Consider the following 19,290-nt stretch of genomic DNA (forward strand, 5'->3'; position numbering starts at 1 on the left):
TAATTTAGAGAAGCTTGTAGTATGTCACACAGGGAATCTCAACTGCTACGTAGACTATAGGCCAGATTATTCTGAATGAAATTAAGAGTACAACTGTTAATGTTTGCTGCACCAAACACAACAATGGTAAATGTATTCAAACGGTGTGGCTCCACCACTGCATTACGAAGGTGACCACAAAAACAGAACTCTCTTCTAAACCCTCCTAAAATGCAATACCACCCGCACTCAGAGCCCTGCACTGACCATCTGAATAAGGTAATGAACACTACATGAGCGAGCAGGAATTTCATCAACAAGAAATCATATGATCAGAATCAGAATTCCCCAAAAAAATTCAGTAATACAAGTCCAGCAACGCACATCTCTGCAGGCGGTTGAGTGCATCATTCAGCTGACATTGCATGTTCCAGCAGTAAGTATCTAGGCAGCCCTTAACAGTTGATACAGTTGCATTGTACCAGTTAATACTAATCTAGGGGCCATTTTGATAATTTCGATCTAGAAAAAAAACATCTGGATTCAGTAAAAACTCCTGGAGAAGACATTTAAAGATCTGCAACAACCCCAATCTTTCCACACGTTTCTCCCGAGAAAGTCGTAATCCTTGCCCATGCCATTATATGTGCATAGAAGTACCTTCGACCCCTAAAATGAGCTCTACCATTTGCAGTAAACTAATCCAGGTGATACATACATATTATATATTCAAAAAGTCCTAAATGCATGGTAACATGAAGTGAATCATCTTTTTAGAGTGTGTGGGTAAAGTTTAGGGCACATAGCAGAAAGGAATCCATCCATTTCCAGCCTGGCCAGGCTGTTCCGTCTAGCAGAGCACAAGCTTGGAAGTGAGGAAGCAGAAATTACTACCGTTGTTTGCCTTTCAGACACATTGTTAACAGAGGATTTGCTAAGGAAATATGAAAGGCTAAGCAGGAATCCCCCACCCCCCCCAATAAACGTAAGATCCTGTTCACTTCAACCACCCCATTTTCCAAGTGTTTGGCTAAACACCCCACATACAGTACAGGAAAATAAGAACAGAAGATCTGCAAACTGCATAATAAAAGTGGGACAAATTCAGCAACCATGCCTTTCAGTCTAAGATGACAAATAAGAATACAGGTCACATGTTTCGAGTAATGTAGTCCTTGAAGGAAAAATAGCACGAGCTGTGCTTGAATAAATCTGAAATTGAAGGTGAGATCCTCCTTCAATATCAATTTCAAAAGGTCAATTAAGTCATTACTACAAGCCACTGTTTTTTTTTTTTTTTTTTTTACAGATTGAACCCTTACATAGTCAATTTAGAGTCTGCTTTTCAGGACCTCACATTTTTGGAAATGCTGCTGGGTCTGCACTTCCAGAGCAACGATGGAAGCAGTCTGCACTTATTGAAAATCTCCATATATAGTAATGATTGCTCATTAATGTCAATCCTAGTACGTATTCTCTATGTATCGGCTCTAAGACTGGCAATTACGTTACAAATATAAGTGTGAAACTGCTCCAGGACATCCGAAAGTGTCTTGCCAAACGGTTTACTAAAGTCAGTCAGGCAAGTTAAATCGTCCATAGTGTGAGAATACAGTTTAGTTGCCATGTTGTCACATGTGACGATACCCCTCCTCTGTAAAAACTCCATCCGATGTGCTGCAACAGCTTTCTGCTGAGCAAGCAGTACAGATTGCCTGGCTTAGTTTTCTTTACTTCTTTCGAGGTGACCTACTAGTCCCCACCCAAGCTAGGCAGGACAGAGTACAGCTGTCTGTCAAAAAACACACAGCAGCGGACCTTCAGCAGAGAAGCCAGCAGCCTGAGTCATGAAATACCCGAACAACCACCAAAGTGGGAATGCACTTTATCTAAATGTCCTAAATCATGTCACAGTTAGCAGTATTTATGAGCCAATGATGCTCCAGATCATCTCCCAATCCATCTGGTCCCATTAATACAGATAAAACCCACTAAGTAAACTCATTGCAGCAGGGTACTGGAAAAATTTCAATGCAGACACCCAGGTGGCAGTATTCTAAAGCACTTAAAAATCTGATCACATAACTATGGTCAGCAGTGGCAACCTATGTTCCGACCACTGCTCTATGTACTATGTACACTGGTACATGGCACAAGTTACAGGCAACAATGCCAGGGCTACAGCCAGTTCAATTCCTGCTCACTGGGTTTTAATTGCAGGCACATGCTCAAGCAAAGCTGAAGAGGACTTGCTATAATTTCTTCCCATGATGGAGTGAAACTGTGAGTGATGACTCAATGTTAAATCCACTGAAGCAACACAGCTCTCGTACATTAAAGGGTAGAAGGCATCAGCACCAGGTGGAGGACGAAGCTCTCACCTTTCCGAGCCTTCCATTGTACACCCTGGATTAATTATCTAGCTTATTCTAGCGCTCAGGGCCAGTCAATACAAAGGCTGCCATATTAGATCGTAACGTGGCATATCACATTTCAAACCTCTTATCTTACCACTTCTCCCATCTCCTCCTTTCTTCTGTTTGCCCCCAGACCTTTTTCTCTGCAAATCACTGATTCACTCGCGGTCAATGCGACCACTCGCATTCAGCTTCTCTCAACAGATTTCAGGGAAAGGTGCAGGGCCTTCTTAAGTAGCTCGTGATCATGACACCATGTACTGGAATTATGAAGCCATAATATCACTTTGTTGCTTCCAATCGCCAACATTTGCATGTAGATGAAGCAGAGTTATCAGCTCATTAATCTTTTGCCTCTATCAGTGTTATATATAAAGGGACTGTTAGAAAAGGAGGTCCTCTGAGAGTTAACCCTCCCTCTCCCCACTCCAAATAATTAACTGCTTGGCACCATATCATAAAATGTTTAAAAAAAGAGATTGGAGGTTCTTTGCTACTAGAGTGGTATCCTCCTTGATGTTACTGTCTCATGAGCCCACTTCAACTTTTAGAGTTCCTAATGGTCCTGAAGATACCAATGAGGGAATAACCCCAAAAAATATTTTTTGAAGGCAAGCATTAATGAACTGAAACGCAAAGGTTACATATATTTTTTAACACATTTGTAGTCTAACGCAGCTATATTACAATCAAACGCACCATTCAATCTGCCTGTACTAGGATCGCTCTGCCTGTAGTAGGATAATTGTAAATCAGTGTCTTACAAGGAACACAAGGTTGGATCCAGAATTTCTATAGCTAAAAAGAAGAGCAATACCTGTCGAGCTTGGTAACATTCCCTGAGCAGGTGGTCCCTCTGGATGATTGCTTCTGTTCTCTCTTTCCTTGCAACATCTCTTTCTTCCTTTACTGTCTCTATGTTCCTGCAAGCTTGATCAAGCTCCTTTTGGGCCTCTGTCTTGTCCTTCATTTCATGACAGTACTTCCCCAGTAACTCACTCCTCTCACAGACTGCACGATCACGTTCCACCAGAGCGGAGTTAAGCTCCTGAAACAAGACCCAGAGATGTCAAAGGTTAGGAAAAGAAGCAAGATGTATTCCTTCACCAGTTGTATGCCTGCTTATTTCGAATGCTGGTTCTGTGCAGAGGCTTCAGAAAGAAAAGACAATTCAACAGAACACACAAACGGGGCACACCCATGCAATGCCTTATTACCAGGAAGAAACAAACACCATGCACAGGACAAAGGAACATGCATCCATGCTTACATGTAAATTCTGATCAGACCAATTTTTTTTATTAACCCAAACTTCTTGGCCCACTACCATAGCCAGTTTCACTTTAATTGAAAATAGAACAAAAACTAAATTGAGAGGAGATTTAAGAAGAAAAGCATATATAAAGAATGACAAATAAAGCTCCATACTGATATTCACATTGCCATCAAGCCTATATATCCCATGTGCATCAGTGGTGTCCAACAGATGGAATTCAATCATTACTAAAAACAGGTGTGAATAAGTTAAAGTGAAGCTTTTCACTAAACACAAAGTGTGATACAAAACAATCTGGAAGGTTGTTTGCTCAACTGCACAAAGTATGCAGTTCTTGTGTTATGACTGTTTAGGGATTCCGTTCTGGGAAGAGCTCAGTGGAGGTTCTATATTATGTCTTTTACATACATTTGTTGGTATACCCTTGTACAGGGCTGGACATTTTCAGCTGCATGCTTAAATACCTACTATGATTTGTCACTTTTATAAGTCCCTGTGGCACTTTTTCTCTTGTTAAATCTTCCTCACTGGCCCCCCCACCAAAATTGGAAATTGGTGCCTTTACCTATATCCTAATCCATGGACATGTAGTGACCTGCTCTCAAAGACCCCTCATTCCCACTTTTCCAAATCTCTTAGGCTGTCCCTTTCTTCACACATAATTATGAACAAGTGATTTGTGCTGTCTTATTATATGCCACACTCTCTCCTACAGTAGGTCAAACAGCCAAACGAAATACACAGTTTCGCAACAGCCCTAGATGACTCTCAGTTAATCTTTGAAATCAACCTCAAGGAGTAACTGGGGCTGGCCATTACTCAGGCACATCCTTCAGTATTTAAGGTACTACCAAGAACACATATAAAAAAAAAATGCTGGGAGGAGTGTTGCAATTGTTCACTAGGAAGTGCCAAGCATATCTCATCAGACACAAAATATCTTTAAGCCTCCTTCAACAACGGATATCATTCTTTAAACATTTCGGGTTTCAATAGTTGCTTTCCTTTAGTATGGACACTTTTCTATCCCAAAATCCTATAGCATCTTCCTATGCATTCCTATCTCAGCTGCCTTTCGAACAGCTTTTCATCTCTGTTTTAATGGCCTCGTGCAACTATTTTCTTGTGCCATGCTAACAACCAACTCCACTTCAGATCACTATTTTTCTTATTATAGTACTCTCATAAGGTCCTGTATCTTCAACCGATTGCATTATTTCACTACTTTTAAGTTTGCCTTTTCATTTTTATTTTGAAACAAAGCATTTATGTGCCATCTCATTTAGGACTGTGTCTCTCCACACTTCATTGGTACCGAATGGAGAGTGATTAGCTCAATCGGGTTCTTGTTGAAGAATAAAATGCATTGCCAATTTGGGCAATTTTGCCTTGATTTTGGTACTGGTTCGAATTGTATGGGACTAGCCCTTGCCTCAATGGTATTGAGACGATTGATATTGTTTCTTAAAGGCTACGTCCTGGAGCTGAAACATTTGACTGGAATAGGCCTGGTAGTCAGAGAACTATGCCCTGTAGAGACCCTAACAGTCACACAGGGTTAAAATGCTGACAAACTCTCCCACTTGGTTGCTATGTGTAATTTAACTTCACAGTGCTTCCACACTTGCATAAGCAAAACCTATAAATACCACACTGAGTGGTATCAGAAATGATCAGGTGTGGCAATATCTCTCATAATTACTGCAATGAAAGCTCGGGCTCCAATAACAAGCAAAGGTGGAACAAATATTACAATGGTAATATACACTCATTGTAAAGAGAAATATCATAATTACAATTAAGTCCTTCTTGTAACACAAAATTAATTTTCACTTTGCTAAATCTCTCTAATGAAAAACTCTGGCCAAACGTATATGTATGTATAAACAGAGATTGTTGTAATTCCTTGATGTAGTAGACCAACATGAACCCAGATCCTTCTGATTTATCAACCATTCTCCTTTCTGTTTCAGTTAAAAGTGTCTGAGTAGTGTTATCATTCAAATTCAAGAATTCAGTTAATATAACCTTTTCATTTGTACCATCATCAGATAGGTTTCAGACAACAGCCAGCCCAAATTGCCCCTGTTCGGGGAGTCAGTAAATTAATGACTGATTAAAGAAGCGAGAGTTGCCAGTTTGTTGGTAGTGCTTAAATGTTTGCCTACAACTGACACCATTGTGTATTAATTTGGTTCCAGTGGCTGCAAGGGTCAGGAATCGAGGGACTGGCCACAGAGCTCTGCCTTTCTGATTGTCATATGGTTGTTCCTATTCTGCCAACTGCAGCTAAACCAAAAAATACAACATAAGTTCTGGTGTGCTTCTCACTTTTCAGTATTTCGTAATGCCTATGCGTTTCCTGCCCCCATTCATGTAACTCCTGGCTTTGATTTCTATGCTTCAGGCACCAAAAATACTCTAAAGTTATAAATGTATCTGTGTGTGACTGCATCTATCCTAAAACTCTGCTTGTTTAAGGACCACAGTGGATGGACTGTAAACAGTTAACACTGACTTGCAGAGGTGGTAGAATGTATGGTGACAATGAGCTCTCTTAAATATATAGGTTAATTTCAAAGATGTCTTTATGTTTCGACCAATTTAGTGAGTTAGCAATTTACGGTACGTTGTTGCGTGTGAGGAATGATGATATTTCGGTGTACGCGCTTCTGTCACAGGAGCTGGAATCCTCAGAATGTGCTGCACACTGGAACAGCAGCACACGATTAAAACCTCAGCATGCACCGCAAGTTTCAATCGCAGCCTGCACTAATATTACAGACGTTGCATTTAAATGCCAACTTGCATTGAGGGTGACGCGTGCACCAATGTGCGAGGAATTAATTTCTCAGACTGCCTGTGGCCCAAGGAGGCAGCCATTCCCAGCTGCCACAAGTCAAACCAGCAATGAGCGCCATATAGCGCCCGGGTGTTTACTGCGGGACGTGTCCGGACAGCACCCGGGCAAAGCCCGGGCCAAAGGCAGGCCTATCCTGCACCAGTCTGCGCCAGGAAGAGGCAGGGGATGGCCACCCCTTAAGTTAATATTTTTAAATAAGATAAGGGCCGAGTGTCTAAGTCACCCTTTGAGTAAACACAAGGTGTAGAGAGGCAAGAGTCAAGTAGGGAGCATTAACAAGGAGTGTGAGCTAAAGGACGGGGAAGAGAAAATACTCCGCGCTTGGTACAAAAGGGAAAGAGCAAAGATTGACTCAATAGGAAGAATTCCCCCAGAGGAGAACAGGGCTGTGTCCCCTTCTGGTTTCCAAGGTGGTGGGCCAGAAGAAGATAGCAACCCTGATGGTAAAGGTTATGACATAGGAGTTTCCGAACTGAGACTCTCTGATGTAGGGAGAACACTAAGTTATGATGCATTTCCTGAGGGGAAGAATAGGGTAGCATTCTGGAAGGTGGCAGGTCTACTGTCTAAAGTGGTTATAGCAGACTGGTGTGAATTTGTTAATAGTTCAACCGTAGTTTGTGTTCAAGAAACGTGGGCAGTAAACCCAATCCACCTAAATGGTTTTAGAACTTATCAAACCCAGGCAGTGGTGTCTAACTCAGGGAGAGAAAAGGGGTAAATTTGTACCTATGTATGAAACAACCTGAGGGCCTCTAGTATAATTATGCTGGCCCCGCAACCCTATCATCAGATTGTTGTTGTTGAACTTTCAGCCACATGTGTGCTGGCATTAATTAACTTTTACAATAACATCCCAAAAGCTGAGATAAAAATAGCCCTGACTTTATTAAAGAAGGATGTTGAAGCTAACAGGAACGGGAGAGACAAGGATACTGTATTCCTATGGGTGGGGAGGGTGGAGACTTTAATACCGAAGTATGTACTAAGGGCTCGGAGAAGATATGTGGCGAAAGAGAACGATGGGCAATCACACGTTATACACTGTTTCCTGGAGGGAGCAAATGAATTAGCTCATATTTAGTACTGACCTAGTGTTCTGCAATGAGATCTGCTGTTCGCCAATTCCATTTGCGGCTACATTCAGTGGTCAAGAAAAAACCTCCATGATAGACTATATATTGGTCACAAGCAGCACTGCAAGGGTTGGGAACTTTATCACCCATACAATTGCATGCAGTGACCATTACCCACTGAGTATAGACTTGGATGTGGCATTTTGGGTTTTTTTTAATCTCAAGCGTCACTTTCTAACTATTGCACGGTGGGTAACAGACATTGCTAGGCTTAAAGGGTATGCCTTGCGTTGGTCAAGATTGATTCCCAGGGGTTCCTAAAAAACCTGATTTGTGGATGTAAGCAGGCTTTTGAGAAATGCTTAGATATGGGTACTAATCCTGAGGATATTATTGAGAGTTTTCAAAGGATTGCAGGAGTTATTAAGGAGGGACTAGAGATTACAGATAGGGGCAGCAGCAAAAATAGGATGAGGGGGAGGTTTGATTAATCTTGTACTAAGGCACATTGTATGTTGAAACTAGCCCTACACAAACGTCCACACTGGGTAAACGCTAGGGCTGCTAGAAAAAACTATAAGCATGTCTTAGTGCAGAGGAAAGCAGTATTGAAAAAGGAACTATGGGACAAATTGCAAGAAGCTAGCAGTAGTAAAGATTCTGAAGCTTTTTTACTCGCCCTATTTTAGGTCAGATATTTGACTACGCCTTGAAATGGCAAATTGCGAGGGAGACTGGATCTCATCCTTCTCAGTTATTTATTCTAATCCAACTGACATGCTATGTTTGACAAATGATGATGCTTCAGACAGTGATTTTTCTACCCCTGTTAACTTTCCAATCAAGCTTGTATTTGCCTTGGAAGAGGTCACTACTGCCACAAATGCAAGCAAATCCGGCAAGGCGCCGGGCCCAGATTTCATCCCTGTAGATGTATTTAGAGCCAACACAAGCCTTTGGGGGCCATTGCTCACTCAAGTCCTGAACGCATGTTGCCAAGTTGGCTGAGGACTTGGAGAGAATCAATTACTGTGCCAATTTTCAAAAAGGGAGATAGACAATGCCCTATATGTTATCGGCCAATCTCGCTTTTAGACTCAATGCTGAAAGTGGCAGGTCACGTTGTCTTGAACAGATTACAAGACTGGGCCCAGGAGAAGAGCTTTTCATCAGACTTACAGTACAGGTTTTGGGCGAGAGTAGGGACCATTGAGCAGGGCTGTAACCTAAACATGCTGATATTCCACCATTAAACAAGGGAGACTGTACCTTTTTTTTGTTGACTTAAAAGTTGCATTTGATTTCATAATCCATAGCAAATTGTGGGCTATTATGGGAATCTGGGTGTGGACAATTCCTCAGGCAAACACATTATGGGTGTAGGGCTAGAGTGCGAGATGGAGATATGGCTGAATGCACCAAGCCATTTACTATAGAGAGGGGGGAAAGGCAGGGGTGTGTTTCGGCACCCTCCCTCTTCTCTGTATACATTAATAGCTTGGGTAATATACTATCTGCTGATTGTAACAACTTGTCCCAGATAGGGTCCCAGCCCATTCCTGCCTTATTTTATGCTGATAACGCCGTTCTTATGGCACAAACCCCTCTCGCATTACAACAGCTACCAACACGCTCTGTACCTTTCATGGAGGATCTGGGGTTATTAGTCAACAGAAGCAAGACATTTGCTATGAGGTGTGGAAAAGCGATACCTAAATCCCCCAGTCTCACGTTAAAAGACATTAGAATTGACTATGTAACATCCTTTTCCTATCTGGGGATTAGGTTTGACCAAAATCGGACATGGCGGACGGCAACTAGAACTAGAGGGTTACATTTTCAGAAAACTGTTACAGCCTTGCGCATCTTTGCTTGCAAGGTTGGAAAGAAACCCCATAGGAAGATATGATCAGTTTATAAGGCCAAATGCATGTCAACAGATCTGTATGGGGTAGGCCTTTGGGGGCACGTAAAACATAACTCCCTACAACTTACAGAGAATACCTTTTTGAAGTATATTCTCATTCTCATATTTTCTTTCTTTCTCTCTCTCTCTCTCTCTCTCTCTCTCTCTCTCTCTCTCTCTCTCTCTCTCTCTCTCTCTCTCTCTCTCTCTCTCTCTCTCTCTCTCTCTCTCTCCCCTCTCTCCCCCCCCCCCCCCCCCCGCAGAGTAGTCCTCCATAAATGTGTCACTCTGAACTAGGGGTTCTTCTTATTTCAAACCTAGCTGAGATACAGCCGATCCTGTTATGGTACAGGGTATGGCCTTCCGAGCACACTAAGCTGAATCAAGAGATTATAGGGGATTGTCTCAGGTCCTCTCGTGTAGGAGGAGGACAGTGGCTAGAATATGTCAAAAACTTTGATTGATGGGGGGCATCAAGAATACTACTATAAACCAGAAACTCTACGGGCCTTAACAAGAAAATATTTGAAAAAAGTGTGTTTGTCACACTTGGAAGAGCGAAGCTTATCTACTGAATTGCTTAAGCCAAGTGTTGTTAAAAATCAATTGGGTTTAACCTCATTTGGCATGCAACTGTATTTAAAGGAAATGAGCAATGAACAGCATAGACTTGTTTTAACCAGGTTTAGGCTCGACCTTTTTCACCATTTGGTGAGTTTTCCAACAGTGAATGACTGGTCGAGGCCTATGGTTTAATGTCCGTGCGATAGGTTATTGAGCAAAGTACTTTCCATACGGTTTTATTCGGTACACAGTACAACTCTCTGAGAAAGACTTTTATGTTACATTTATTGAGATCTATGAACTTGGTACAATATTGCCCAGCTAATGTTGCCAACCATATATATTTGAAATGTCATGTCCAAATTTTAATGGATATTTTTAGACAAAGGAAGTTAATACATTTTATTGAAGAGTGAGAGGTAGTCTTTATACCTATAGCTGCAAGAGATCTGATGTGTTTAAATTATAAATTATTTATTATTGTCTTTTTCTATGTGCTTTTATGATTTTAACAAAATCAAATAAAGCTAATTTTGAGTTTGAATTTGAATTTTGAGTTAGAAATTTGCTTTTCTCAGCTTGGGTCCTACGTAAAGTATACGTGCATGAATCCATGAAAAAGCTAATGCTAGATAACATTGCAGTGTACTTTATTTCAGTCTTCATAAATACATCAATAAACCAAAGCTTATTCAGAATTCTAAAGCAAGAACAATGCTGAACCTTAGGAAACTGGACTGCAGGCCTAAACATTTGCTTCTCTTTGCTGTATTCACATGTACCAAACATCACATTTAAAACTCTTTGCACTGTACATACGGAAATGTATAGCACTTGTCCCATATGTGCACAAAAGCAAGTTCCAACATTAATCTCCAGCACATACATCTCATTCTCACAATGCACATCTAGTAATCTTAGATGGAATCATCAGACTTAGAGAAAGGCCTTTTTAGGTCTCACCTGAGTCAGTGCTTGTGCTGTCGCTTGTCAGACCATTTGTGTGCACACAGGGCACCTACAGCCCGCTCACTGCTTACCATTCAGTAGCTTCATAAAATCTAGTGTAACATTGTGCTTTTTATGATGAGTGTTTCATGATTTATAGGATGTTTTGGGCATGATTAAAATGTTTTGTGCATAAAAAAACAGGATGTGTTTAAAATTGGGTATGTTTGCACGATTATGGGTTGCATAGAAAATTGAAGTATTAAAAATATTATACAGTAAAGCGATTTCTTTGGGTCTATGGCTGTACCTATTGAGCTTCATCCTGTAACTTAATGTGCACTGTAACAAAGACTACCACACCATACTACACTATGCAATGAAAAGTCATACAGCACAATTCCATACTATAGTATACTGTACAATATCAATGCATACCATGCAATACAATCAAATATCAGGCCATCCCATGACAGGCATACCATGACAGGTCGTACCATACCACACCATACCATACTACACAATGACAGCACATACCATCATATACAACGACAGGCCATACAATATCATACTGCACTATACAATGACAGACTATACCATACTATACGACAGAGCAAAACATACCATATCATGCTATACAATGACAGGCATCCCATACTGCACTATTGAAAAACTAGCCATACCATACCACACTGTACTAAGGCAGGCCACACCATCCCATACTGGACAACTGAATGCCAAACCATGCTATCCAATGACCGCCCATACCACTCCAAACAATATAATGACAGGCCCCTCCGTAGCCTAACAACAGGCAACTCATACCATACTTAACGATGACAGACCAGACAATACCATACAATGACAGGCCATACCATACAATGACAGTCTATACCATACAATACAAGAACAGGTCTTGACGCATCATATTATACAATCATATCATATCCTACACGACAGGCTATACCATTCCACACTATACAGCAGCCCATCTGAACCATGCCATGCTATACAACCATACCATACCATTCACTACAATGGCCGGCAGTATCATACAATACATGACAGGCCATGCCATGCCATGCCATGCAATGAAAGGTCATGCCATGCCATACTATAAAATGACAGGCTATGCCATGCATACTATAACTGTACAATAGCAGGCCACATGGTACCATACTATACACAATAGGTCTTACCATACAATGAAAGGCCATACCATACAATACAGTATAAAGTTATCAATCCTATTATATAAATATATTATATAATTAATGAGTATTATTATAACAATCCTTTTGTACAAACATACAACACTGCCAAAAAAACATTGACAAAGTCTACAGATCTTGCTTAGGCGAGACCTATGGCTTTGCCCATGCTTTTTAGCTGTGCTACTACCACCTTGGGACAGTCATCCTCCATTCCTCCAACAAGTCTGTCGTTTAAAAAAATATTTCCACAAAGCAATACTTTATCGTTGCCATGTGAATTTACATTTTTAATACCACTTGAATTAAATCAAATGCAGACTGAAAAGAATGAGCAATTCCTGGCGCCAAAAGAATATGAGAGCAACCATGGAGCCAGCAAATGGGATGCTTAAGGGTGGGCTGAAGACCGCATATTGAATGCAAACTGTCTAGCCGAGACCTAAAAATTGGGTGTGATAGTGGGCCTCCTTGTCTAGTGCCATGTTCCAGGTTCTATTGGTTTTGAATATATAGCTAATGTGACAATACAGCCATCTATATTGTTTTGTTGCCTGAAAGTCAGTGTATACTGGTTCTCGTCCAAATGGGCTCTCCTCTGAAATACAGTGAGGTTACCCCCTCCAATTTCTTTGCTAGGCTGCCGAACGATAGTGAGGGGTGCCACCACCCTCCAGCATGAGATTCAAATGTATCCTATCTTTCTTTAGCCTAGTCATTGAGTCCCCTAGCATTCAAGGAGCTTATTTTATGTTCACATCATCTGTATTAACCACTTGCATTAAGTAAAATCCAGTATCCCTGCCCCTTCACTACACGCCTTATATTCAGTTTATGATGTACACATTGTCAGCACTACATATTGTCCAGTTTTCTCAACTATCTGCTTGACAAGTTTTCATTGCCTATATATCTCCCACCACAGGTGTGTGGTGTGAGGAAAAGGAGCGCATTATATGGTGTGGTTGTGAGACCTCATCGTGTAATACACTACCAAGTCTTGTTCTAGTATGTTCACCATTTGCCCTTCTATGGTGGCTTCCTTTTTGAAGCTCGCCTTTTGGGACAACACACCGTGAGGCTTCCTGACAGGAGGAGGTAACACTTTATCCAATGAAAGGCCTCTATTGTTACCTGTCCTGGGAACTGTTTACGTCTCCCCAGGTGGACAGAATGCTGTTTCATGGCCAGCCTGAACAAATGCTCACCGCAAAACTGGCCAGCAACAGCTTTCTAAAAGTTGAATGTGGTGACAAGTTACATTAATTTCGACTTGGACATCAAGTTGTGTTTAATGTAACAAGTTGTTGATACCTTCAAGTAACAACTTTGGTAATCCCATTCAGAAGTTAACACATATCAGTTGTCAGCGTGTAACTCTGTACTTGCCAGTGGGGCTACCAATCTCTATCCCAGTAAAAAGAACTACTGCAGGTTTTTACTACCAGAACCTGTTGAAAAACATGTTCAACCTTTTATTATGCTGCACCTTACCTTAGGGCTTGCTAGACCTGTTGTAGGGCTGACTTATACACATTAAAAAGGGAGATTGAGCCTTGCCATGGGTTAAAATGGAAAAGTTATACACTGCTGTTCCAGTCTACAGTGGCAGACTGAGGGGGGGGCACGTTTTACCTGGTCCTACTCAGGGTGGCACAGGTGCTTCAGTCAGTGAGGAGACACCCTAAATTATAGCCCCTGGGTACCACTGGTACCAGATACAGGGACATAGAGGTAAGTTAGCTCATGCTAGTTTGTTACAGGCCAATCAAGCATACAAGTTCAATGGGCAGGGCACTGATGTCTGGTCAGCGGGTCTCAGTGCGCTCTGAGTCGAAAAACCAGTAGCATAGGCCCAAAACTTTGGGGGTGACTATACAAAACAAGCCATCTCCTTAACTGTGGGTTTCACAGAACTCTGATTTTGCTTGGTAAAACCACACTCACTGATACCAATGTCTGGGGAAAGACCATCTTCTGACGTTCCCTGCTTTAGCCTGCCCACCCACTCCCTCATTAGCTGCAATTGAGAACATACAACAGCAGATAGCAACAAGTACCAATCTGGTTTATCTGCCTGATCCTAAAGGGTGCCACACTCTACTAGATCGTTTTGGGGTCCAGGATGGGTTGCATACACATCTCAGTGTAGGTCGATAGAAATGACACTCTGAACTGTCCTGAAACACCAGGAAGTAAATATTTAATCACAATCTCCCTTCAGCATCCTTCTCCATTCCCACCAGTGATTTTGTAACATTTTGAAATTGTACTAAGGAAGTCTGGATCTCCTTGACATTCCCTGTAGCGGTTTTAACAGCTTTATGACTGATATTTTTTTCTGCCACCTCACCATGGTCGCTTGTGATGTGCGTTATTTATGTGGATGCATTTGATCTTCACCTCAAATGCAGTTCTGGAGTCCCTAACAGGTCTGCATCAAACAACACTTTTCCTACAAAAGGCTTAACATGTGAAGATACCGGATTACCAGGCCCTTAAATTTCCGTTGTGTTTCTCAGTCATGTTCGCACATTTAATTACTTCCCTTTTTACACCCCATATCACCTCTTCCACCTCACAGTTTATGATTGTGTTATAGAAAACAAATGTTCCTTATCTCAACCATTTGAACCATTACTGCAAGCAGCACATGCTTCGTTTACAAATTTTGCACACTTTTGCAATACTAGGAGTGTTCAGCCAACAGTCATAGTCCTTTGTTAGCACTGCTTGTAGTGTTTATCCACATCACACATGTTCATAGCTTAATTATACACACCTGCAGTGATTCTTCCAAACAGTCTCTTTTCAATCACAAATTCCTTTAGCCTGGTGCTTCCCCAAAGCAATACCCTAAGCCTCACAGATCTTCTTAGTGGCCTTAAGTTCTCTAAGCTTGTATGGTCCATGTCACTTTTATGCTGGCTCCGCTATTGGTATTCTTCCATGCCGGAGTTTAGCACTATTAGCTTTCAGACGATGATGGTACTCCCACCTACTCTGTAATCTTCTGCCTCATCAGATGATGCAGCACATTGTTTCCAAGACACATGTCAGACTCCTGAACCGATAGCTGCTCCCTCCATACAGAGGGTAGTAGCTTCCTAGTGCACCATCAACCCTATTATCTCAGCTGCAGATCTGTTTAGCTACTTCCTGCCAGCATTCTCCCTCCTCTGCCCAGGTTACATCAGGATCCTCACAATGGCTGCATCTTTGTGCAGAATCTCTTCACTTGCACTCCTTTTTCACTTTCTGTGTCAAAGGATGGTGCCTCACTCTGCACCATGCCATACAGGATGTTGTCACATTCAACCATCTAACCTGGCACCAGTCTCTCAGGGAAGCAAACTAACTTATGCAGCCAGGGGATTGCGTCTTCTGCTGCAACAGGCGTTGTTTGTTCATCAAAGATGCTGTCTGTTACAGGATTCCCCAAGGATATTGGAACCATTCAGGCAGCAGAGTGATTTCACACTGTCAATCATTTTGCTGGCTGTTGAAAAATCGCTGCACTCACTCACAAACCTTCAAACAGTCTTCCTGATGTTCTCCATGCAATACAAAGGATTCTATTCATTGGGGTCTGCCTTAAACTTCATTGGTTTGAAGCCTTTTCACCCCTGCAGCAAGTCTGAGCTATTCAGGTTATGTTTTGAGTTTTGTTCTTTATTATGGAGAGAATTCTTCTCAGGCTTCCGCGTCTCATGCATTTTGCTGGTTTTCCATGCCAATTTGACAAAAGTGATCTCTGCAGTGGAATCTCTGCCTGCATTGGGCTCAGTATTGGTGTTTGTGTTTGCATCACATTAATATCCAGGATGAGGATGTATGTGACCTTCAGTGGTAGCAGCTGTAGGTCATCTGTAACTGTGGCACACATTTCTCCCTGCCACTCTCAAGCTCATAGCGGTGACAGACCCTTCATCTCTGGGCTGGGTTAATCCTCTGGGTGAAATGGTAATAAGGAGCTTTTAGTCTCTGGTGGAGCAGAAGTACTGTGTCAGTTTGGTGGAGTTGTATGCATCTGGTTGGTCCTGAAGGCCTGCCTTTCTTCCATCCATCAAGGTGAAGCTGGTCCAGGTCCTTTTGAATATAACCACCACCATGTGGTACTGCAACAAACTGGGCAACATAATATCGCTGGAGGTGTGCCCGAAAGTGTTGAGACTTAGGGGGTCAACCTTCAGGGCATCTCGCAGACAGCCAACCATCTAGCTAGCTTCTCTGTGTCGGGTGGATGCACTCAGCAAATGGTATCTGGCAGACCACAAACAGTGTCTGCACCTGGAAGTGGTCCAAGAAATCCATCCTTAGTGGGGTATTTATTGGGTAGATCTTTTTGCTACCTCTGAGAACAAACAGTGCCATGCTTACTGTGCACCATATTTTCTGCCTCAAGCCGCTCTTGGGGACTCATTCTGCCTGCTGTGTGACTGCTTTTTCCTTTATGCCTTTCCATTGCGATCACTTCGTTCCTGAATTCTGAAGAAGTTCTGGATGGACCAAACTCATCTCATCCTGATAGCTCTAGATTGGGTGTGGTGATTGAGTAGCTCCGACCTGCTGAGCTTGAGCATTTGGACCTTGTGTCCCAGCAACAGGGCAAAGTGCTGCAGCCAAGCCTTCACAAATCTGCACCTCTACATGTGGCATTGAGTGGAACCAGCTGATTGGTTTCAGCCCCCCTGTTGCTATCTTAGGTCCTATATACCCCTCGATCAAATCGATTTACTCTGCTCTTTGGGTGCAGGTTATGGCCTGGTTTGATGAATATTGGGTTCACCCACTGAAGCCCAATTTGTTCGATGTGCTATTTGTTTTATTGTTACCTAAGCATGATTTTGGTGGCCTTTTCGCACAAGCCTGACCAGCCTTTGTTGGTTGTCACCTATTGTGATGCATTCCTTTCAAAGACTTGCTTAAATTTCCTTTGAAGCCCTTTAATATGCCATGGTGGGGCCTTAACTTCGTTGACACGTTCTTGATGTGGGCACCTTTTGGGACTTTGAACATCTTTCCTCAGAGCCTGTTAAGACTTTTCTCCTTTTTGCCATTACTTCTGAGCCTGTCTGAGTGAACTACGGGCACCCTCAGTGCAACCTCAGTGACCTTCTTTGACAAATAGGTTGTTAGGAAACATTCTTTCTTTTTACTGAAAGCGGTGTCACATTTCCAAGTGGTACCATCCATAACTCTACCCACTTTTCTGTCTACTATATCTCTCTGTGGAGGAGGAGATGCTTTACTGGTTTGATCCCAAGTGGATCCTTACCTTTAGCATCGATCTGTCTAGGACTAGGGACTCAAACAGACTAAGGACTGACAGTGAAGCTTTAAGCCCCCTGTATGTAAACAAAATGTCTTGCAAGTAACAGCGCATGTACTGTCTCAAGCAAGATCTTAAAAGGCCTTCCACTAAGTCTGGTGATTGCATCTAAGAATGCTATGTGCATCTGAGAACCAGAAGCTTGGGTTGGAAAATAATTTTAGAGCTTGTTCTGGGGCAAAAATGAGACAAGTGCCATAAACTGCTTGATGTTCAATGCTATGTCATGGAAGTGTGCACTAACTGACAAGAAGTAATGTTTTCACATTGTGTGTGCTCTCTGGAGGGTTATTTTTATGATTAGAATTCTTGTTAATCTAACAACGCTTTAACCCCCTACAGCCTCAGATACATTCAAGCATCATCCTCCGTCGCACCCCTTTAATGCAGAATGTAGGTAACTGACTGCATTTGAGACTGCAGCAGCCCGCAGCAGGAGAAGCGGCCCAAGAGAAACAAAAATAATGCATTTCAGTTTGCGCAGCAGTATCGGCAAATGGAAGGAAAGAAAAATAAACACAATGCGAACAAACCGCATAACAAACGTGAGTGTTTATCTCGTGCGTGAACACATTTCCCACAAATAACGCATGTATCTATTTTTTCCACTTAATCGCTTTTGAAACGGGTTGCTTGTCTGTTCTCCATTTGTCAAAATTTGGAGAGAGTTTTGGATTTGTCAATTTTAGTTTAAAGATTCAGTAAATAAAAAAGGAAAAAAAGAAAGCTCTAAGGTTGGTGGCTGTGTCGTAGCGCTTTTTTTTATCTTTACTTGCAGCCACTTTGCTCAGCTGCCATGCTGCTATAGAATGTTATTTTTTAACGCAATGTCTCCCGTTGCTTGCCTGCTCTGTTCCACTTAGTGTGCATACAGTGTCTCTGTATTTTTCAATGTGGCTGTCTGTGCCTCTGTCTTTTGTCTGCTTTGCCTCTATCTCTTCTCTCTCTCTCTCTTTCACAGCCTCTCTCCGTGCCCCCGTCTCTAGCACTCGCTTTATCTTTAATTTATGGCAATGCTGCAACCAGCCAGAAAAAAAAACTAAAAACAAACATTTCCGAGCAGTTGAATAGCATTCAGAAGCAACAACTTCATGTCGCACGAACCAACGCACGCAGGGGTTAGTACCATGAAAAACTAGAAGAAGGTTACCTCAAAACCAGAAGGTATTTATATTTATTGTTTAATGTAGTTACAGATGATCAGTTTTCTTTTCTTTTTATATTAAAATCGCCCCTCTGCTGCTTCCTTTTCCTGGTGGCCTACTGTCTCCACTGTGAGCTCTCCATCGCCCCCTGCTGCTCTTTCCCTCCTGCCTACACGAAACCTGTTCAATTCCATCCACTCCCTATGTTTATATTCGCAGTTGTATATGCTTGGAATGTGACCCAAGTGATTTTACATGAGCAGCAGTAATATTTCACAAGGTTGCATTCATTTGTATGTATGGGGGTGTTAATAAATTATCTTTACATGTACTTAATTCTGCACTTATACCTACATGTAACTTGTGTTACTGTGGCATGATGCCCCTGGGAAATCAATGTGCTAGCTTTAATGCCACATTAGTCGGTCCTTAAGATTTGAAGACAACACTGTTTTGGCAACACAGAAGGAGTCTTTCTACAATGCTCCAAACACATGAGTTAATATGGCAACCCTAGACCATGTGATGCTGTTATCTGCTTGTGGAGCTTACACTGACCTTGCATCTGCAAGT

At 42.0% G+C, this 19,290-nt stretch overlaps 1 protein-coding gene across 4 annotated transcripts in view; it reads right to left on the reverse strand.

Annotated features, from left to right (window-relative positions):
- The window catches only part of DLG5 (discs large MAGUK scaffold protein 5), a 1,179,851-nt gene that overhangs the window by 992,640 nt on the left and 167,921 nt on the right, over positions 1-19,290 (reverse strand). For 2 of the 4 annotated variants that reach the window (XM_069240807.1, XM_069240806.1), the window contains exon 8: positions 3,214-3,444. The exons of the other annotated variants lie outside the window; for them this stretch is intronic. In XM_069240807.1, the coding sequence (XP_069096908.1) occupies positions 3,214-3,444 (231 nt within the window). The remainder of the gene's footprint in view (positions 1-3,213; positions 3,445-19,290) is intronic. 4 annotated transcript variants of the gene reach the window in all.

This window comes from Pleurodeles waltl, chromosome 6 (assembly GCF_031143425.1).
Source record: "Pleurodeles waltl isolate 20211129_DDA chromosome 6, aPleWal1.hap1.20221129, whole genome shotgun sequence".
Taxonomy (NCBI): domain Eukaryota; kingdom Metazoa; phylum Chordata; class Amphibia; order Caudata; family Salamandridae; genus Pleurodeles; species Pleurodeles waltl.